The 23298-nt window shown below is 36.2% G+C and overlaps 1 protein-coding gene across 8 annotated transcripts in view; it reads right to left on the bottom strand.

Moving 5' to 3' along the window:
- Exoc6 (exocyst complex component 6) overlaps positions 1-23298 on the bottom strand; it is a 261380-nt gene that overhangs the window by 86669 nt on the left and 151413 nt on the right. For all 8 annotated transcript variants that reach the window (XR_015440362.1, XM_087184918.1, XM_087184922.1 and 5 more), the window contains one exon: positions 1325-1504. Coding sequence is in view for 7 of the 8 variants with exons in the window: in XM_087184918.1 (XP_087041044.1) it covers positions 1325-1504 (180 nt within the window). In the remaining variant the exon portion in view is untranslated. The remainder of the gene's footprint in view (positions 1-1324; positions 1505-23298) is intronic.

The following is a 23298-nucleotide window of genomic DNA, read 5'->3' as shown; positions in this document are numbered from 1 at the left end:
TGGACGGATGGAGATTTATACTGACAAAGTGAATTCAAATTCATTTTACAATTACTTAGTGCATACTACATAAAAACACTTCTTTAGAAACCAATTAATAAAAAATTTAATTATATTTACAAGTTTCCTTTTTCAATTCAAGGACAGCAGTTAGGAATACATTATTATCTGGTGGGTAAGCTTCTAAAAATTCTTTGGTTCAGGTCCATGATTAAGATCTTTTCAAGCTATTTTTCTCTCTCTCCTTTTTTTTTTTTTTTGGTACCAGAGATCGAACTCAGGACCTTGCGCTTGTGAGGCAGGCAGTGGCACCACTGAGCTAAATCCCTGGCCCTCTCGTTATTTCTTTAGAAACATCTTCCCTCAACTATTACAATGAGCTCTTTGGAGCAACTCCTGATGGAGAAAAAGCAAAAAATGAGGAGTGTAATTTTCTTTTCATTTCAAACAAGGAAGAGGGTTGGTGGCAGTTGTTTGGATTCCAGGTTAAATATTTTATCTTTATGTTCAAACTATAGCTTATATCATAGACTAAAATGGCTGATAAAATTTCTTCCTATTTTATTTGTATAAAACTACTCCACTCCTGTTTTAACAATAGTTCTACTATATCTAGATTCACTAACACAGGAATGTTCGTCCCATCCTTTTGTTTCTGCAGTCTTCACCTGAAGAATTCAATGTTTCAGCCAATTCATATTCAAATGTCCTTGTTCTATCATTTTTGTTGTGTTTGTTTCATCAATAGAAGTTCAAACTGCAGATGCACTATGAATATGTACAACACTCCTATTTTACTTTTCATTTCTTCACTAAAAAATATCCAGTAATTTCTTGGCCTTATCTAATTAGAAAAGCCATTAATTATATTGACTTTCATGAAAACACCTATTAGAGTTTATTTAAATAAATTTTAGGGTTTTGTTTTGGTTTTAGTGGAAGGGGAATTATAGTTATTTTGGTTAAAAAGTAAAATAAATTAAAACCTCTAACAAATTACTAAGTTATGATTCTTTATATCTTAAGTTGATTTATATGGTAGAAATAAAAAGGAAATAATGCAGCTGGGCTTGGTGGCACACGCTTGTAATCCTAGCACTCGGGAGGCTGAGACAGGAAGATCACCCTAAGTTCACGATTGGCCTGGCCTACATAAGTGAGTTCAAGACCAACCTGAACTACACAGCTAAACCTTGTCTCAAAAAAAAGAAAATATGCAAACTAGGAAGCTCATTTAAACAAGGAAACCTCAAACTGAAATTAAATTTTAAAATACACTTTAGTAAGCATTACTTATAATACAATTTTTTGAAATTATACTTACAGGTAAATGAGTAAACACCTGAAAGATGCTTCTCAAAAAGTTAATTAGATCCATTAAATAACCACTAGCTCTTCCATCTGGCTCAGACAATGTCCAGTCATAAACAGCAAGCTGAATAAATTCATCTATTTTTTGATTAAGTTTTGTATATATTTCTCCTTCTGCTGCATGTCGAGCATCCTGATGGGAAAAAATAGCACAAACTATATTACAAAATATATTACAAATAAAACTGCAAAGCAGATAATAAAGCAAGTTTCTTAAATTCTACATTTTAATTTATGTTTTTCTTTGGTCTAATATTTTAGTCATTTATTCAAAGTCCAGGAAAATTGTTGAGGTTTTTTTGCTGGTACTACTCTTTTTATGTGGCTATATATCACATTCTTTCTTTCTTTCCCAACCTTACTACCATCCTTTTTAGCTTTTTGTGTTTGGACAGTTTACTAGATATTAATTCCCAACTTGTTCTCACAACTAATAAGACCAGTAAGAAAAACAGAAATGAGAAAACAAAAGTTATCAAGAACAAAGAAGATCATGCCTGCCCACTAAGTCACTAAGTGAAAGTAAGCTGGACTATCACAGAAAAAATGAAGCACTATCTCCATATCTGTGGGAGGTTCATTCCACAAATTGCTCTCCTTTCATGGATACAGAATTCTAAGACAGCTCAAGTTGCTTGTATTTAATGGTGTAGTAATAGCATATAACCCATACACACCCTCTTATATACTTTAAGCTGCTCTAAATTACTTATAATACCTAACACAATGCAAATGCCACATAGTCATTATTATACTGAATTGCTTAGTGATCAATAACAGGAAAAACTGTCTGTACATGTACAATACAGTTAAAAATTTTTTCCTAAAGATTTTTTTCCCCAAAGATTTTTTATGTGAGGTTGGTTGAGAAATGTAGAAGCCATAGAAAGAACCAACTATATAGTTGCTGATACTTTAAGATGTGGTAGGGGAAGGGAAAAGATAACTCCTCTAAAAAGAAATGACAGAAATGAAGTCAGCAAAAGTAGCAAAATAAGGATCTTCAAATATTTTCTCTTCCATAAAAGCAACAAGAAGACCATTTGAAAAATGGTCAAAATCAACTTTTTCAGAACTCTGGAAATTAATCCAAAACTTCACCAATCCAGGCAGCACTTAATCAAGAAAAACAGCTGAATCTTGGTATAAATATCAGCTAGACAGCATTTTACTCTGTCCTATTTCCATTTCCTGTCCCCCATTCCAGCTGCATGGTATTTTTGAAAATCAGTTATCTTGCAACTGTGGAGAAAACCAGCAGCCTACCAGATGCCAAAGGGGACAGAATAGAGTTGGAGCTTATTCAGAGCTACATTATTATTACTTGACCAATCTGGTGCTTTCCTGGAAGATCCCATCCCTAGAGATCTCTTTTTTTTTTTTTACCTAATCAGGGCTTGTACAATCCAAAATACCTTTTCCCATAGGCATTTGTCAAAAACAATTAAGAGTCAATTTTTATTCTCAGGAGGACACCTAAAGTAGTAGTTAAAAAAAAGAAAAAGAAAAATTGGGAAATTAGATGTCTGTAGGGGACTTTGAAAAGCTCTAACATATTCCTGGAAACCTAGAAAGCTATGTGAAGTGAAGGGCTGTATATATGATCAGAAAAGACCTGAGAAGGCTCTAAGCACTCATTTATGGCTGATCTTTAAATTCTGTGCAATCAGGAAGTTTAAAAACAAGCAAACTTCCTGTCTGAGTGTTTAAGGCATGCCTCAACATGCACACAGAGCCTCTTGGCAAAGACTGGGGGATTTAATGGTTCCAACCTTTTAAGGAAATCTGTGAGTAGTCATTAGCTGAACATTAAGCTAAACAAGCAGAAACTTCAGTGGCCATATGTGACAAAAATACAGATTTTAAGATTTAGTTCACTAGGGGCCGGGGATTTAGCTCAGTGGTTTCGTCGCCTGCTGCACAAGCGCAAGGACTTGAGTTCAACCCCTGGTACAAAAAAACCCACAAAAGATTTAGTTCACTAAAGTCACAAAACAACAAACAGGACAAACAATAAACTCAAGCAATAGGAAAGAATCTGATTCAAAGGTTTCTACACTATATTAATTTATTCATTAGTTTTTGAGACAAGGTCATGATTTTATAGTTCAGCCTGGACTTCAACTCACTATGTGTAACCCAGGAACTCAAGGTGACCCTCCTACCACAGCCTTCTGAGTAGTGGGATTACAAGGATGTGGCACACCACACCTGGCAAAATTTTATCATTTTAAATGTACAAGTTATGCAAACAAATAAGAATACATGACCCTTGTACAGGGAAAACAGTTAATTAATGAAAATGGTTCATGAGGAAGCCCAGATGCTGGACTTAATAGACAAAACTTCAAATAAACTATTTAAAATATGTTCAAAAAACACAAGGAAGTGGCCTCTAAAGGACCAAAAACAAAATTATGAGAACAATGCCTCACCAAATAGAGAACATATACAGAAATTATAAAAATGTACAATAAGTGAATCACATAGGTGAAAGAAATAGAAGACCTGATCAACGATATAAATCAACATATCTACAGAATGTTCTATTCAACAACAGCAAACCACACATTATTCCCAAATAGGATACACTCCAAAACAGAGCATATGTTAGGACATCAAACAAGACTTAAAAGGACTGAAGACATATCAAGCACTTTTTGTGACAGCAATGGAATGGAATAAAATCAGAAATCAAATTCACAACTATGTGGAAATTAAACAACAGATTGTTAAATTTTAAAAAATGATGCAAAGAAGAAATCTCGATAAAAATTTATAAGTACCATGAAATAAATACAAAACCACAGTAATCAACTTACATGCTATATATAACTTCAGCAATATTTTTATGCAAATTCATTACTAGACACACACACACATACATATATTATATATTATAAAAGAACAAAGTCCTAAAATTATTTACCTAAAATTTCACATGAAGAATCTCAAAAAGAAGAGTAATGGCAGGTTCTAACTCAGGCAACAGCACTCTAATAGAATGGTATTAGGGATGTGGATGGAGTGACAAGGTATTGTGGACTTTGGAAACAAAGCAAAAGAATCACATGTACTTGAAAAGGAAGCATCTAGAAAGTGAAAATTAGAAAGATTTCTACGCTTCCCTTAGGATTTTGGGGGCTGAACAAATCTCACAATTCTTTGTAGCACCTTGAAGAGGGTGAACAACTTGCCACCATGGCCACTACAGCTTGAGAGACAGATTTGATTTGATTTGAGTAACAAAGTAATAATTCTGGAAGAGTGAAAACCTATATATACTATTACTGTAAGACAGTCCTAGTAGCACTCACAATTATTATTCATATATTATACTCAAATACAATTTAACTCAATATACAATTTCTATCACAAATCTATGAATAAGAGCACTATAAAGACACTGGAATGAGTAAGACAGTTCCTAACCTCAAGGATTTCACAATCCAAGGAGAGATGCAATATAACAAAACACAAGTAATATTACTTTATAAGTTTTACATAGCATCCCAAGTAAACAAAGGAGAAAATAATTAGAACTTAATTTGATGTTATGCAAAGCTTTGTGGAAGTGATACTATTTGTGTTGGAACTTCAAAAATATCGTAAGAACTCTCACCAGGAATTTTGGTCTCTATGCCTTTAAAACTTTTTCAAAAGAATATCATACAATGGGAAACAGAGCATCCTGGGCAAGAGGAACATGGCAACACTTCTCTAAATAACATTGCAGGTCTTTAAATAAATTCAGTGGCTATAGAGGATTAGCAATGTTAGAATAAGACCAACAGCAAAATAAAGATTCTTTAAAAAAAAATAATAAAGCTTTGGGGATGTGGAATCAAGACACTTGGAAAACACCACCTTGGTGAAGAAAAAATTATTAGATCTCTGAAAACTGGGAGGGAGCTGACAGGAAAACTACAAACTACACAGAAGCTGGAGAATGGAGTACAACACAGAGAAAAGGATGAAATAGTCTGAAAAACTAACTCTGGCGACTGGGTAGGGAGACCTGTCTCTGCTAACACAAAGTAAGCCTGGAGAGGGTCAGCAGTTCCAGTTACAAACAACAGATCAAACTGGCAATGCTAGCCCTCCAAAAACCCCATAGTATCGTAAACTGCTAAAACAGCATGGGATTTTACACTTAAAGTGACTCCTTCTACATGGCAGGCTAAAGTTACAGAAGAAATAACAGTGTGGAACTTGCCATATTTGAGAACATTTAATTGGGAGCCATTTTGCAAAGAGGTTAAGACTGAGCTACAAAACAACTACACTTCCTGGTTCTGGGATCACCTTACCAACACAGACTGGTGGGAGATGGTCACATAAGGCAGTCACAGAGAGGGCACAAACCAGACATAGACCCCCCGAGAACTTTAAACTCAGGCCAAGAAGGACACAGGGGTCCCTCATTCCAAGGTGAGAAGTCTGATTTGTCATGAGCAGCTTTTGGAAGGGGCTGGGTCTGAAAGAATTATCATTAAGTTGAGTAACCCCTGCAGGGTTGCGGGGGGAACATCAAATGCAGAGCTCTGAGGTCTGTTTTCCTTATCCACCAATGTTATCAGAGATATGCCTCAGCTTGGACTGTTGCCTCAACCTAGGGTGCATGGGCACAGGAACATCTGGAGTGGAACTGGGGGCAACTCCCAAAACCACAGGTTATAAAGCTAGGTGGAGAAATCCACACCTTAAGGTGCACAGACGGATATGGAAACTGAGAGTGGCTGGGGTGACAGCCATTCTTACTGGACTAAGATGGAATCTAAGTTGTTTTTATTTGTATTTCTCTAATGACAAAAGATGCTGAAGATATTTTCATGTGTTTATTGGCCATTTGTACTTCTTTTGAGAACTATCTATTTATTTTAGTAGTTAATTTTTTGATTGGGTATTTTATTTTGTGGGGTGTAATTTTTTGAGTTCTTCATATAGTTTAGATATTAGTCCTCTATCCAAGGAATAGCTGGCAAAATTTTTCTCCCATTGTAAGTTGTCTCTTCAGTCTGTTGGTCGTTTCCTTTGCGGTGCAGAAGCTTTTTAATTGGGTATTATCCCATTTTCTGATCGTTGTGTTATATCGTGTACAATTGGGGCTCTGTTCATAAAGACCTTGCCTATTTCAAGAGTTTTACCTATTTTATCTTCCAGCAGATTCAGTGTTTCTGTTTTAATATCTAGATCTTTGATCTGTACTGATTTAAACTTAGGATAGAGTGAAAGATACAGATCTAGATTCATTCTTCCACCTGTGAATAACCAGTTTTGACAGCACCATTTGTGAAAGAGGCTATCTTTTCTCTGGCATATTTTTTTGGCACCTTTGTCAAATATCAGAAAGTTGAATGTGCCTGGAGCTGTTTCCACATTTTCTATTCTCTTTCACTGATGCACAATGTCTTGTTTTTGTGCCAGGTCTATGTTTGTTATTTTGTTTTTTAAACCACTGAAGCCTTGCAAAATCACTTGAAATCTGGGATTGTGATGCCTCCTGCTTTGCTCTTGTTGCTCAGGATTACTTTTGCTGGATTACTTTTACTTTGGTTCCATATAAATTTTAGGATTTTTTTTTTAGTTCTATTAAGAGTTCTCTTGGTATTAGAGTTGCATTAAATTTATATACCATTTTTGGTAATCGATCATTTTGACAATGGCTCTGCCTATATAGAACCAGGGAATATCTTTCTGTTTTCTAATGTTCTCTTCAATAATCTCTTCCTTTGAGGTCCCATACTTTTCATTACACAAGTCTTTCACTTCTTGGGTAATTTCTGGGTATTTTCTTTAAACTACTGTGAATTTTGAAATACATTTTGACTTCAGTACATGGTGAGATACACGGGTCTAGATAGGCTCAATCTTCTGCATGTGGTTATCAAATTTTCCCACCACCATTTATTAAATAGGCTGTCTTTCCTCCAGCATGTTTTTGGGCCCATTGTCAAAGCTCACACAGCTGTGTGCACCTGGGGTTGTTTCTACTTCCTCTACTCTGTTCCACTAGTCCACATATCTGTTTCTGTGCCAGTACCATGCTGTTTTAATCACAATAGCTTTATAGTAGCTCACATAACTTCAAGTCTGGGATTGGGTTGCCATCTGCTTTACTTTTGTTACTTAGGCCTGTTGTTATTATGGGTCTTTTCGAGTTACAACTGAATTTTAGAATTGTTTTCTCTAGATCTGTGAGAAATACCTTTGGTATTTTGATTGGGATTGCATTAAAGCTGTATATCAGTTTTAGAGGTATGTACAGCCTTTCTGATTATATTGGTTCTGCCTATCCAGAAACAGAATATCTTTCCATTTTCTGAAGTCCTTCTTGATTTCCTTTTTCAGAGTGATATACTTTTCATCGTACAGGTCTTTCACAGCCTTGGTTAGCTTGAATGCTAAGTATTTAATTTTTCTTGGTGCAATTATGAACAGTATTATTTTCAGATAATGAATGATATTCTTTTTCAGTGAATTCAATGCTTAGTGTTTAGGATTGCTATTGATTTTTGTGTGTTTACTTTGTATCCTGGTACACTGTTGCCTTTGATTATTAATTCTAAGAATCTTTTGGTGAAGTTATTTGGGTCTTGTAAGTAAGGAATTATGTCATTTGCAAATAACAATGCTTTGACTTTGTCCTTTACTATACATATTCCTTCTTTCTCTTCCCTGACTGATCTGGCTAATGTTTCAAGGAATATGTTGAACAGGAGTGGTATTAATGGTCAGCCTTGTTTTGTTCTTGATTTTAGAGGAAAGCTTTCAGTTTTTCCCCATTTAATATGATGCTGGCAGAAGGTTGGTCATAAATAGCTTTTATTGGACTGAGATAAAGTCAATCTGTACCTACTTTCTTCAGAGTTTTATCATGAATGGATGTTGGATTTTGTCAAAGGCTTTTCCTGCATCTACTAAGATGACCATGTGATCTCTCTTCTTGGTTCTATTTATGTGATAAATTAAATTTATTGGTTTGCATGTGTTGAATCTTATTGATGATTTGTTGCATTCTGTTTGCCAGTACCTTGTTATGAATTTCTGTAACTATGTTCATCAGACAGACTGGCTTGTAGTTCTCTTTTTTGGTTAGATTCTTGTCTAGTTTAGAGATGAGGATAATGTTAGCTTTGGAGAGTGATTCTGGAAGTACTCCTTCCCTCTCAATTTCATTAAAGAATTTGAAGAGTAATGGTGTTAGATCTTCCCTGAAGTTGTTGCAGAATCTCCTGGATTTCTTTTTGGAACTTTTTATGGACTCCCATTCTTTTCTAAGCTGCACACTCATATTTTGAATCTCTTTCATTAGCTCCATTAGATTTTTATCAGTGTCTTCTCTAGACTCCCTGATCATGTTTCATTATGGTCATTATCTGCTTAGTTACTCTATATTTTCTTTAAATTCACCCAAGATCTTATTGAACTGTTTTACTTCCATTGATATCTTTCTAGATATTTCTTTTGTGTGGCTTATGATTTCCTCCCCCTTGATCCCCCCCTGAACTGGTTTTGGTAGAAATGGGAGTGTTTGGAGGCATTTTTGTTGCCTTGTCTTTTCATATTTCTATTTTTTGCAGTTGTTTTGATTTGTTTTTTCTTGTGCTGGGGTTTGTGGCTCCTTTGGCCCAGGGCCCATTTCTTCAGAGTGAGCCACAGTATTGTTTATGACTCCCTGGCAATCCAGATACTGGTATACAGAGAAAGATAATTCTCAGCAACAACTATGTCACCTTGGTTATAGTACTTAAGTCAGCAACTACAATGCCGTCAAATATCAAATGGATACTGACAAGCTCAAGAATCATTCATGAACTGCCCTTAACCACAGCAAAAAGGTCTGTGATTTTAGGGAAAACGCCTATGTCTCCCAGATATTTAACTACAGTAATTCAGTCTTCCTGGTCTGAGCCTGAGACTTCCAGGGATCCCAGGAGATCCCTGTTTACCACCACCTCTTCTCCAAGCCTGTCTCCCAATCTGTCTCTGTGCTAGGGTAACACCTCAGTCCTGGAGTGAAACCCTCGTTCTGGGTGTTGGTCCTGTCCTCAGTCAGGTCGGTCTTTGGGTTATTACCTCTGCTGCCCAATGCTGTAGAGAACCCAGGAACAGAGCTTCTTATGATTTGGTAGTTTGACTGGTCACTTCCTCTCCTACATGGTTCATGCAAAGTCTAGGCCAGCAACAGAGGCAGGGGGTGGGGGCATATGCAGCCTTTCTCCTCCTGCTCCCAACACAAAGCACAGGAGACCTGGGCTAGAGGCAGCAACACAGGTGTGGGGCATGCAGGTCTCCTCTCCTCCTGCCTCCAATGCAAGTCAGGCAGGGCCAAGCTTCTGTTGTTGGATGAAACACTCTATAGGGATCTATGAAGTCCATTTGTTCAACAGTGTTGTTTATTTCTGATACTTCTTTGCTGATGTTTTTGTCTTGTTGATCTGTATAACTGTGAGAATAGGATAGTAAAGTCCTTGATATTGATATCTATCCATCCTTTCATATCCAGTAGTTTTTCTGTTTTTGTTTGTTTGTTTGTTTGGGGGTTTTTTTGGTTCCGGGGATTGAACTCAGGACCTTGTGCTTGCAAGGCAGGCGACGGCACTACTGAGCTAAATCCCCAGCGCATTTTTGTTTTATGAAGTTTAGTGTGCTGACATTTGGTTGCATAAATACTTACCATCATTATTCTTCCTGTTTAATCATTCCCTTTACCACTATTTAGTGGCCATCTTTATCTCTTTAGATCAGTTTTGGCTCGAGGTTTGCTGTGTCTAAAAATAAGATAACAACTTCTACTTGCTTTCAGGCTTCATTTGCGTGGAGTATCATTTCCCATCTTTCATTTTCAGTCTATGTGCTTCCTTATGGATGAGGCATGTCTCTTGTAGGAACATACAGTACTGTTAAATTTTTCTTTTTATCTAATCTGTCAGTCTGTGTCTCTTGATTGGGAAATTAACAATCACTTAAATTGAGAGTTATTACTGTAAGTTATTTACTAGATCTTGTTATTATATTATTTTTCCAGTGCTCATTCCTGTAGTTTTTTTCCTTTTAACTACTCTCCCAGTTAGATGTACACTTTCCTTTGGCTTCTTTATCCTCATGGATTCTTTGTCTCTATTTAGGTTCTCTTAACATGTTCCTCAATCCAACAGGAAGAGATGACAATCATAAATAGTTATGCACCAAACACTAGTGCACCCAACTATATAAAACAAATACTAACGGGCATGAAAAGTCATATATGCACTAATACAACTGCAGTGGGGGACCTCAACACCCCACTGTCACAAATACATAGATCAACTAGACAAAAAATAACTAATGAAATACTAGAACTCAATCACACTCTTGAACAAATGAACTAAACAGATGTTTACAGTGTTCCACCCCACAAAATCAGAATACACATTCTTTTCAGCTGCACATGGGTCATTCTCCAAAATAGACCACATACTCACTCATAGAACATGTTTAAGTAAATGCAAAGGAATGGAAGTTATCCCCTGTATATTATCAGACCATAGTGTGATGAAATTGGAGATCCATAGCAAAAGAAACCGCAAAAATTTCATGAACACATGGAAATTGAACAAGGCACTTCTAAATAACCAGTGGGTCACAGAGGAAATTAAAGAAGAAATCAGGGCTGGGGATTTAGCTCAGTGGTTCCGCCACCTGCTTCACAAGCACAAGGACCCTAGTTCAATCCCTGGTACCAAAAAAAAAAAAGAAGAAATCAGACAGTTCCTTCAATTAAATGACAATGACAATACAACATAGGAATCTGTGGGACACAAAGCAGTCTTATGAGGGAAATTCATAGCAGTGAATACTCATATTAGGAAAACAGAGCGAGCCCAAGTAAACAACCTGATGCTGAACCTCAAGCTTCTAGAAAAAAGGCAGGACAAATTCAAAGCTCATACAAGGGAGGAAATTATAAAGATCAGAGCAGAAATCAATTCAATACATACCAAGAGAATGATACAAAAAATTAATGAAGCCAAGAGTTGGTTCTTCAAAAGAATCAACAAAACTGACAAACCCTTAGACAACCATATCAGAAAAAGGAAAGAAAAGGCCCAAATCCATGCAATAAGGAGTGAAAAGGGTGAAATTACAATGGATGGAGCAGAAATCCAGAGGATCATCAGTACCTACTTCCAGAACCTATACGCCAATAAGATGGAAAACACAGAAGAAATGGACAGATTCCTAGATACATATAAGTTACCAAAGTTGAACAAAGAAGACCTAAAAATTCTAAACAACCCCATATCAATCAATGAAATTGAAAACGTAATTAAAAACTTACCAACAAAACAAAACAAACAAACCAACAAATAAAACTTACCAACTAAGAAAAGCCCAGGTCCTGATGGCTTCACTGCTGAATTCTACAAGACTACACAGAGAAGAACTACTGCCACTATTGTTTAAACACTTCAATGAAATAGAAATACTCCCAAATTCATTCCTAGAAGCAAGTATTACCTTGATCCCCAAAGCAGAGAAAGACCCAACCGAAAAAGAGAACTATAGGCCAATCTCACTAATGAACATAGATGCAAAAATCATTAATAAGATAATGGCAAATAGAATGCAGAAGATCATCAAGAAGATCATACACGAAGGCCAAGAAGGTGAGCAGGTCCCAGCACCCGGAAGGAAGCTCCCCACCTCCATCCCAGGCTCCTAGGGCAGTGAATCTCAGCCGGTCCCAGCACCTGGAAGCTCTCCCGCCGCCATCCCAAGCTCCTGGGTAGAGAAGGTGAGCCTTGTGGGTGCCAGAAGTACCTACCCCATGGAAATGAGAAGACACATAAACAAGCCTCAAAAACAGACTTCTGGATCACCTACAGCAACCCCAAAGGGAAACGAGATGGAACACTCTGATACTCAACCACCTGGACTCTCTGAATTGGCAACAAAAGAGGATCTGGGAAAAATGAAATCAGAAATAATTACTCAGATAACAGCAAAGATTGTGCTCATGGTGCAGGACATGATTAATAAATCTAGAGAGGACACAGATAAAAAAATAGAGGATCTGAGGAACATGATGGAATCCCAACATAGGAAATAAATGGAATCCATAAAACAGATACAAACAGATTTCCAAGAGATTAAAAACTCCATCGAAAGTCTGCACAGCAGAATGAACCAATGTGAGGATAGAATTTCACATATAGAAGATAAGATTGCAATTAGTGAGGAGGAAAAGAAAAATTGCTTTAAAATTGTAAGGGAACACGAGAAATCAATCCAGGAGCTGTTAGACGATGTAAAGAAGAATAACATAAGACTGATTGGAATCAATGAAGAAAGAGGAGAGAGTGCAGATGACATAAAAAAACTCTTCACAGAAGTGATGGCAGAAAACTTCCCAAGGAGGGGAAAAGAACTTGACATACAGATAAGTGAGGCATATAGGATTCCAGCTAGCCTTAATCAAAAAAAATCTACACATAGGCATATAATAGTTAGGATTCCAGAAATCCAACAGAAGAATAAGCTTCTACAAGCAGTGAGAGAAAAGAAACAAATCACATACAAAGGAAAGACCATCAGAATCACAGCAGACTTCTCAATGCAAACCCTCAAGGCAAGAAGAACTTGGAGTGATGTATTTCAAGCCCTAAAGGAAAACAGCCTCCAACTCAGATTGATGTATCCTCCAAAACTATCTTTCAAAATTGATGCAGAAATAAGATACTTGCATGATAAAGAGCACCTCAGGAACTTCATGAATACCAAACTGGCACTCCAAAAAATTTTAGACAATACCCTAGGAAAAGACAATGAGGATCACAACCCCAGGAAACCCAGCAGAATGAATCCATTGGGCATGACAAATTAAACACAAAGGGGGAGAATCCAACAAAAAGAAAAAGTCATGACAACGCTTTTAAAACTTTTGACTTCATCTCCCTAATGAGTGTATAATTCAATCTTATTATTGTACTGATTAGTATTTTTCTGATTCTAGAATTGCACACCATTCCTTGTGCCATACTGGCTATTTATCATCTTCTTATGTCTACATTTAAATTGGGTTGTCTAATAATGAGCTCTGAGAAGTCCTTATATATTCTGCTCATAGGTTATATGCATTGTAAATATGGTCTGTTTAAGGACTACTTTTCGTTTTAATGATGTCATTTAAAGTTCTAAATTTTGATGGAATCTCATTTATCAATTTTTCTTTTATACATCATGGTTTTTGTATCCTAGGTAGTTCTTGCCTACCCTGAATTCATAAATATTTTCCCTTATAATTTCTTCTTAAAGTTTTATACTTTTAGGCTTTCTTATTTAGGTTCATAGGTCCCTTCAAGTTATTTTCACGTATGGAAAAAAAGGGTTGAGATTAATTTTTTATATACGGATATCAGGTGTTCTAGTGCCGTTTGCTGAAGACACTATCTCTTCCTCGGCTCTTGAATCAAGTTTATATTCTATAAAATGCTAATGTTAAATAATCTTTTAAAACTCAGTGGACCATATATGTGTGGTTCTATTTCTAGATTCTGTTTTATTCCAATGATGTATATGTCTTTCCTTACACCAACACTGCCTTGATTACTGTAGCTTTAGAAGAAGTCTTAAAATTGGGTGCTAAACGTCTTCCAACACTGTTTTTGTTTTTGTTTTTGGCTTTTCTGGGTCCTTTGTACTCCTACATAACCTTAAAATTTCAATATCTAGTTCTTCACTTATAGCAAGTATACACAGACCTGAATTTTTATATATACCTTGTGTTTTCTAATCCTGCTAAATTGAAGTACAAGTTCTAGGGGCTCCTAGAGATTTCTTAGTATTTTCTCTGTAGATGATCATTTCATCTACATATCAAGATTTTGCTTCTGCCATGCCAATCCTATCCTAGTTGTGTCATTTTATTGCCAGACTATTTTGGTTTAGACCTATGTTTCAAAGTCTAATGGACAGATGAAGAGTAGGCATATATGCCCTTGTTCCCCACTTTAGGGAGAAAGTATTGTATTGTCTCCATTGATAGAAGGAGTTTTTGTTGGAAGTATGGAGTACATGTCTTTGATCTGTTGAGAAGGTTCTGTTCTACTTCTAGTCTCCTGATAGCTTTTATCATGAACAGCTCTAGAATTTAGTCCAATACTCTTTCTCCAACTAGTGACAGGATCATATGGCTTTCTCCTTTTCTCTGTTAAAATGATTACTTTTGGGGGTGGATCTTCCAATGCTGAACCAACACTGCCATCCCTATAATAAAACCACTTTCTGCATACTGCCAGATCTGACTTCTAACAGTTTGTTTTGTTAAACAAATTTCTATCTATGTTCATACTTTTTTCTTCTATTATCTTTATCCAGTTTTAGGATTAGCACAATGTTGAATTCCTAAAATGAGGGGAGAAGTGTTCCTTCTTTTTTCTGCTTTAAATGTTTGATATAATTTATCAGTTAAAATGTTTATGAGCCTGCTGTTGTCATATAGGTAGGTTTTCAAGTTAGGAATATACTTTAATAGGTGCTATTCAAATTTTACATTTCCTCCAGATTTAGTTGCATTAATTTGTCTTCCAAGGTACTTCTTAGAAGTTGTCAAATTTATTTCAAAAAAGATTTTTGTAATATGCTTTCTATATCCTTTTAAATTCTGTAAAATCTGTGGTAATGTCTCCTAGATCTTAATGTTGTAATTTTAAAAATGTATAACTGATATTGTGTAACAGGAAGAAAAGGTCTAAAAGAGCAGGGGAATTGGGAGGGGTAGGGAAGGGAAAAAAGGGAAAGGAAAAAAAATATGAGAAGAGGAAAAAATGGAAACAAGGTCTTTGCAAATAGGGAAGGGTGGAGGGGGTGAAGAGAGGACAAGGGAAGGGGAAAAAGAAATAAGAACCAAGAGACTCATGTAATGGTACAAGATCCCGATGAATGTAACTGTATTTTATACCTAAAATGTACCAATAAAGTTAATGGGAAAAAAAAAAAAGATCATACATCCTGACCAAGTGGGATTCATCCCAGGGATGCAGGGATGGTTCAATATATGCAAATCAATCAATGTAATATACTATATCAATAGTGCCAAGGACAAAAACCATATGATTATCTCCACAGATGCAGAAAAAGCATTTGACAAAATCCAACATGCATTTATGATAAAAACCCTACAAAAAATTGGAATAGATGGTCTTTACCTCAATCTGATAAAATCCATCTATGAAAAAGCAATAACCAGTATCATGCTAAAGGGTCAAAAACTGAAATCCTTCACACCAAAATCAAGAACAAGACAAGGATGTCCACTATCACCACTCCTGTTCAATATAGTTTTGGAAACAGTAGCCACAGCAATTAGACAAGAGAAAGAAATAAAAGGAATAAAGATAAGAAATGAAGAAGTCAAATTGTCATTATTTGCAGGTGACATGATACTCTACATAGAAGACCCCAAGAACTCCACCAAAAGTCTTCTAGACTTAATAACCAAATTCAGAAAAGTAGCTGGATACAAAGTCAATACACAAAAATCAATAGCTTTCCTCTACACGAACAACAGACTCACTGAGAGAGAAACAGGGCAAACAATTCCTTTCACAATAGCATCCAAATAACTAAAATATCTAGGAATCAACCCAATGAAAGAAATCAAAGACCTCTTCTCTGAAAACTATGGCACTCTGAAAAGAGAGATTGAAGATGATATCAGAAAATGGACAGACATCCCCTGCTCCTGGGTAGGAAGGATCAATATAGTGAAAATGGCCATACTTCCAAAACTGCTATATAGATTCAATGCAATCCCAATTGAAATCCCAGCAACATACTTCATGGACCTTGAGAAAACAATCCAAAAATTCATTTGGAACAAGAAGAGACCCAGAATAGCAAAAGCAATTCTAGGTAACAGAGACATGGCAGGGGCTATCACAATCCCCAACCTGCAACTATACTACAAAGCTACTGTTATAAAAACAGCATGGTGCTGGCAAAGAAACAGACCTGAGGACCAGTGGAACAGAAGATGCAGAAATAACTCCAGACACACTCAGCCATCTCATCTTTGATGAAGGAGCCGAACATCCTCACTGGCGGAAAGATAGTCTCTTTAATAAATGGTGCTGTAGAGATTGGCTTTCAACGTGCCAAAGATTGAAACTAGACCTATAGTTCTCCCCATGCACTAAACTAAAATCAAAATGGATTAAAGATCTAAATATTAAAATAGAAACGCTGAACCGGCTGGAGCAGATTTTAGGTAGAATTCTTGAAGACACTGGTGTAGGAAAAGATTTTATGAACAAAACCTCAGTTGTCCGTGAACTAGCACAAACAATCAACAAGTGGAATCTCTTCTTATTAAAAAGCTTCTCCACAGCAAGAGAAACCACCAGCAGTGTGAAGAGACAACCCACAATGTGGGAAAAAATCTTCACCTGCTGTTCCTCAGACAAAGGTCTACTATCTCAAATCTATAAAGAACTTAAAAAAATCAGACCTCCCAAATTTAAAGACCCAATCCAAAAATGGGCATCTGAAATGAACAGACATTTCTCACACAAAGAAGTAGACATGGCAAATAAACATATGAAAAACTGTTCAACATCACTGGTCATTTGAGAGATGCAAATGAAAACAATGCTGAAATTCCACTTCACTCCAGAAAGAATGGCTGCTGTCATGAAATCAACCAATGACAAATGCTGGCAGGGCTGTGGGGAAAGAGGAACCCTTCTCCACTGCTGGTGGGAGTGTAGACTGGTGCAAGCACTGTGGAAATCAGTATGGCGATACCTCAAAGAACTAGGACTGGAAGTCCCATTTGACCCAGCTATTTCCCTGCTGGGTATCTTCCCAAAAGAATTAAAAGAGTCATACCACAGTGATACATGCACACCCATGTTCATAGCAGCACAATTTGTAATAGCTAAAACTTGGAAACAGCCCAAATGCCCATCAACTGGAGACTGGATCAAGAAAATGTGGTTTTTTAATAAAATGAAGTACTACTCAGCCATAAAAAATGAGAAATTAGAGACATTTATAGCTAAATGGATGCACATTGAGGTGATACTCTTAAGTGAAATAAATAGGACACACATATAAATACCGAATAGTTTCTCTAGTGTGAGAAACTGAAAGTGTAAATAAGGACTGAAAGGTATATTGGATAATGTGAAATAGGAAGAAAAGGGGCAAAGGGGAAGGCGAAGTGGGAGGGGTAGGAGAAAGGAAAGAAGGGAATGGAACTGATATGAGAAAATGGAAAAATCAAAACAAAGTCTTTGTAAATAGGGAGTGATGGAGGGGTTGAAGGGAGGGCAGGGGAAAGGGGAAACATAAGGACCAAGAGAGATCATGTAAAGGTGGAAATTTTCAATGATGAATGTCATTATATTGTATACCTAAAATGTACCAATGATTAAAATGAATAATTGATAATGTGAAATAGGAAGAAAAGGTCCAAAGGGGTAGGAGAAGTGGGAGGGGTAGGGGAAAGGAAAGAAGGGAAAGGAAAAATTATGAGAAATGGAAAAAATGGAAACAAAGTCTTTATAAATAGGGAAGGGTGGAGGGGTGAAGGGAGTGCAGGAATGGGCAAAAAATAAGAACCAAGATACATCATGTAAAGGTACAAATTCCCAATGAGAAATGTAAATGTATTGTATACCGAAAATATACCAAGAAAAGAATTTTAAAAAAACCAAAACAAAACCATGTTCCTGCCAACTTGAAACACTGTTGGTACATGTGTGACTGCTCCGTCAGATGGCGTGTATGACTGGTAGTAAAAATGGATCTAAGCACTTTTATCAATCTTTTTACTAATAAAATTAATAAAAAGTCTATATAGTCTAATCTAGTTAGTTGCTTGAATTTAAATAAGTACTGCCCAAACATAAATATTAATGAATACTATTCATACTTATTAAAAAGTATTTTAATAATCAACGGATTTCATTAAATTAAAATAATTTATATTCATAGTTTATCAGTAATTCTCTAAATTTTAACATGGAAATCTTACAAGTATCCCTTTGCTGGCATACATAATATGCATTTACAATTGTTGTACCACAAATTAGCTATAGTACAGTTTTGTTAATACCATTTTAATGTTTTCCTTAAGGAACTGTAATATAAGATCTAGTCTGCTAAATCTATGTCTTTCTTCCCATTATTGTAATCAAAAACTCCCTGAGAAGCAATAGAAGCCACCCAATGGGACAGTCATGCATGTACTACCAGTGGTTCAAGCCAGTGGAAACAACTGAAACAAATTGAAACCACCAGGATATAAGACATATGGATTACATCCCTGTTGTGAATGTATTAAGTATTTTTTGCGATACTAGTTCAGTGGTCAGGATTTTTCTGTCATGGAAAGTCTTTACTTTGTCAATTTTGAAGGCTAATTTTGCAGAATACAGAAGTCCGGATTTACAATTGTGTTCTTGTAGCACTTGAAAAACTTCCCTTCAAGCTCGTCTGGCCTTTGAAGTTTGTGCTGAGAAATTCACTGTTATCCTGATAAACTTCCCATTATAGGTTCCTTGCTATTTTTCTCTGATGGCTTTTAGTATTCACTTTGTGCTGAATTTCTGAAATTTTAATTATGATATGAAGAGGTGCTTTTTTGGTCAAGAGTACTTGGGATTCTATATGCTTCTTATATATGAATATCGAATTTTTTCACTAGATATAGAAAATTTTCTGCTATAATTTCAGTGAGAATTTTTTATAACTTTTAAGTTATCTTCTAATTTTTCTTTCTTTCCTATCACTCTAAAGTAGGTTGTTCGTGTGTGTGTATGTGTGTGTGTCTGTGTGTGTGTTTCGCATCATCTAGCAGTAGTTGGATCCAGCTATGGTTCTTGTCATCTCTAGAGTATCATTAAGTACACGATCTACTATACCAACTTTGTCTTTAATTTCTGACACTCTGCCCTCACATTTATCAAATCTTCTACCCATGCTTTTCATGAAATTTTTCCTATATTGTGCTTCTGCTTGGTCTTTTTTTATACTTTCCCTTTACCAAAATGTTCATTCATGTCCTGTATTGTATTGTTTAACTTTGTTTCTTCCTTAAAATCCTGGAACATTCTATTAGTAAATTCCTTTATCTGTTTAATTAAATCCTCCTTGAGTTCATTAAACATCACTTGCTTATATCTTTCTTCTTTTATGTCTTGAAACATTTTGACCTTTTTTGTTGTTGTTCTTTGTAGCTTCCTCTACTTCAGTATTTCTGAGGTCTGTTAATGGTTTTTGAAGACATTTTGTTGCCTTATATTCTCATGTCCCTATTTTTTTTGTGCTGCCAGCTGAAGATCAGTTAGTATAGAAAAGCTGTTAGTGTAATGAAACTGTCATTACTGTAGACACCTCTTTAGTCAGCTTCTGTCTTGCTGGGATGTGTCCTTGTGGTTGGTTATGTTTTGGTATTTATAGCCCTCTTCAGCCTACTCAATTTAACAGTCAGTCCCAGTCATCAGCTTGGGCAAATTCCAAGGCATCCTCATATCTAATCCAGAGAGTCTCAAGCTGACTCCATTGCTCTCAAGCTCTTCTGTACCACAGCCTACATAGCACCACCAAGAAGGATATTTCTTTTTTGGTATGGTAAGATTTTTACCCTGGTGGAGAGGCAAGGAGGGCCTGGCAGTCTCAGCAAACCCAGAAGGCAAGGATGATTGTGGTGGTACACTGGTCAACCTCTGGTGCTAACTGTGATCACTACCCTTGGTCAACACAGAGCCATACCAATGCCTCAGGGCTCTGCAGAAGCCTGAAGAGGAGATTGCCCCATTTTTTAAAATCTATGAAATAATATCTCATAGAATATTTCACAAGTTTCTATAATTAATTAAAAGTATCTAAGACTACTTGGCACCCTGAAGGGGTGCAACAAATGATTAGTTTCCTTATACCTTCTAGTGTTAGGTACCTGATAACACTCAATGTTTCCTTAGTGAACTGTAGTGAAATGATTAATATATCAGAATTTTAAGCCTTCTAAATCACCCAAGTTAGTTTAACTTGCTCAAGTTATCTGCTCACAAGGGAGAAAAAATGTGCATTAAATATTCACAGGATGATTTTTTGAAATATGAAATGCTACCAACTAGACAAGGGAATCATGTTTAATATGTATTAGTCCCCATAGTAATACATGAGATGAGTAATACACTCTTAATCCTTCCTAATAACATTTGGGAGAGGTAATTAAGAAGGCAAATGCTTGTGACCTACATACATACACCATAACATACCTTAAACCACTTGTAGATCAATTTTTTGAAGCAATATAAAAATGTTTATCATTTTGTGTTTGTGCCAATGTTCATAATCTACCCTTCTTTCATTTCTCACTATCTTTACTGAATCTAAGCAGATTAAGATAGGTCACTAAAGAAATGAAGTTAGAGAGCAGTTCCAGAAGGCAACTGAAGAAGAGAGGAAAGGGTATTTAAAATTTTAACAAGTTTATTAATGTTTTCCACAGAATATAACAGCAAGCAAATAAACCTAAAATCTAATTCAGGAAGTCAGTGGCTATGCTACATAAAAGAAAGATTTCAAGACTTCCAGGGTAAAATGGTGGAATACAAGTATCCTCTGTGTGAATCTGTTAGTAAGAAGAGTTAAAGTTATAAAACAGAAATTATTTTACTCTTTATGTGTGTGTGTGCGCGTGTGTATGGTGTTTTTCCATATAAGAAAAACCATGCAATATTTAAGTTCATGTGTCTGATTTATTTCACTTAACATTATGATCTCAAATTGCAGCCACCTACAAATGCCTCAGGTTTAGCTTTCTTTACAGCAACATACTATTTCATTGGATATAAATACCACATTTTCCTTATCCATTTATATGTTGATGGATGTATATTCTGTTTCTAAGATCTAGCTATTATAAATAGAAATATGCTGCTATAAACACAGGTATGCATGCATGTACCCTCTAATATGCTGATTTTTTTTTTTTTTTGGTACTGGGGATACAACTCAGGACCTTGTGCTTGCGAGGCAGGTGGCGGCACCACTGAGCTAAATCCCCGGCCCTGTAACATGCTGATTTTAACTCTTTTGGGAAGATAGCTGGGTCAAATGCAATTTCTCATTTTTAGCTTTTTGAGGAATCTCTCACTGATTTCCATAAAAAGCAAAATAGAAGAGAAACAGGAAGTACGAATAAGTTAAAAAAACTCCCTCAAATTACATATTCTGTTGTTCTAAAAATATTTCAATATATATGCTAATCTGCTTCATTTATACTACTAGTTTGTCTTAGTTCATTGAAGAGAAAGTTATGTTATTATATTTGTTTCTTTTTTGTAAGAATCTTTGATTTATGTCATACTAAGTAACTGCTTTGAAGATAACAATACAGTATATTAACTTGTTATTCTCTTATTATTTGGTTATAAAATTTTATTTTTTCATAAAATAAAGTAAATTCAAACAAAAAACAGAAAAGAAAAACTATATTCTGAGGAGAGAGAGAAGGAGAGCTCCAAGAATCACAAAAAAGGTAACAGGAAAGGTAAAAAGCATGGTGAAAAAGAAAGGCAACACAGGAAAAAAAAAGTATGAGACAACCTACAATGCCAATAGAGTAAGAGACTCACCTTGGGAAGCACAAAGTAAACCTGGAGAGGGCTGGTAGCCAGTGATAAATAACAGACCTGCATTCCTAGCCACAAAAGAAACCCGTGGTTATTACAAGCTATATATTCAATGTGAGGAGTTACTCTAAAAGTGATTCCTCTCCCATGGCAGGCTAGCTTTGTGGAAGAAACCCAAAGCAGGACTAGCCATATCTATCTTGTAATGGTAAAACCAGGGGCCATCTTAAGAAGAGGATTATTGTTTGAGACTGTGCTACTCACAGGATCAGAGTTCATATTACTTCCACACTTCAGGGTCCCTGGAGCATGCCCCACTGCAATGACTGGGTGAGAGACAGTAGTGGAAAGGGTAAGGATTAGTCATAGATCTCCTTAGAGAAGTTTAATCAGTGAGGAGCTTAGGCTGTCAGGGCATTGTGGTCAGTAGCACCATCCTCTGTAGTAGTCAGACCTGTCGCTGTGTAGTTTTCTGAGTTGCCTGGGTCTGAAGGAGCCAGTATCAAGCCTAGCAGGTTACTTGGACCCCCTTCCCATACACTGCCTCCTTCCAGAATAGCAAATAGTGGTCTGCTTGCTTTCCACACTCTCCAGTGATATTCCAATGCTCCCAAGCCCACAGACAGGAGGACCTCTGGAGAAAATAGAGTACCTCACCAGCCTACAAGCTGTAGAACTAGTTGGGGATAGCAGTAGCTCCAAGAGTACAGGAAAAAGAAAGAAAGAAAGAAAGAAAATAAACAAAAAAAAAGTCTACAGCCCTCTAGATGGATAGAGTACTGAGACAGACTATCCATTGACTGATCTCGCCAGAAAGGCAGGGAAGGACTCAGCATTCACAGAGCTTCAACTGGTTGGTTAAGGATGAGTAAAGAGAAAATATAAGAGGCTCCAGGTATGACTCTCTATCGCTATCCCACAGAAGGTGAGTCCAATACTAGAGGTCCAGGAAAGAAGCATTACTGATCCAAACAACTCAGCTTGGATGATTCTTTTGGTCTCATTTTTCTATTTTATTCTTTTTCTTTTTCTCTTAAATTTCTTTTTTATTTACTTGTTTTTCCTGTATGTTTATTGAATTGTATTTACTATTTTTATCCCTTAATTGGATTTTTTACCTTCTTTTTTCCTGTTACTCTTATCTAACTGTAGATACTCTTTTTATTTAGATTTTTTTATCTTCACTCTTTTCTCCTCTTATCTAAGCTTCATTTTCTTTTTTAAAAGTCTTGCTTCAAGCTGGGTATGGTGGCACATGCCTGTGATCCCCGCCACTCAGAAGGCCTAGAAAGAATTG

The sequence above is a fragment of the Heterocephalus glaber genome, unplaced genomic scaffold (assembly GCF_053883595.1).
Source record: "Heterocephalus glaber isolate CG9 unplaced genomic scaffold, H.glaber_assembly_v1.0 deba00001497, whole genome shotgun sequence".
In the NCBI taxonomy this organism is placed as follows: domain Eukaryota; kingdom Metazoa; phylum Chordata; class Mammalia; order Rodentia; family Bathyergidae; genus Heterocephalus; species Heterocephalus glaber.
The sequence above is the reverse complement of the archived record's forward strand: the minus strand, read 5'-3'. Positions and strand labels throughout refer to the sequence as shown.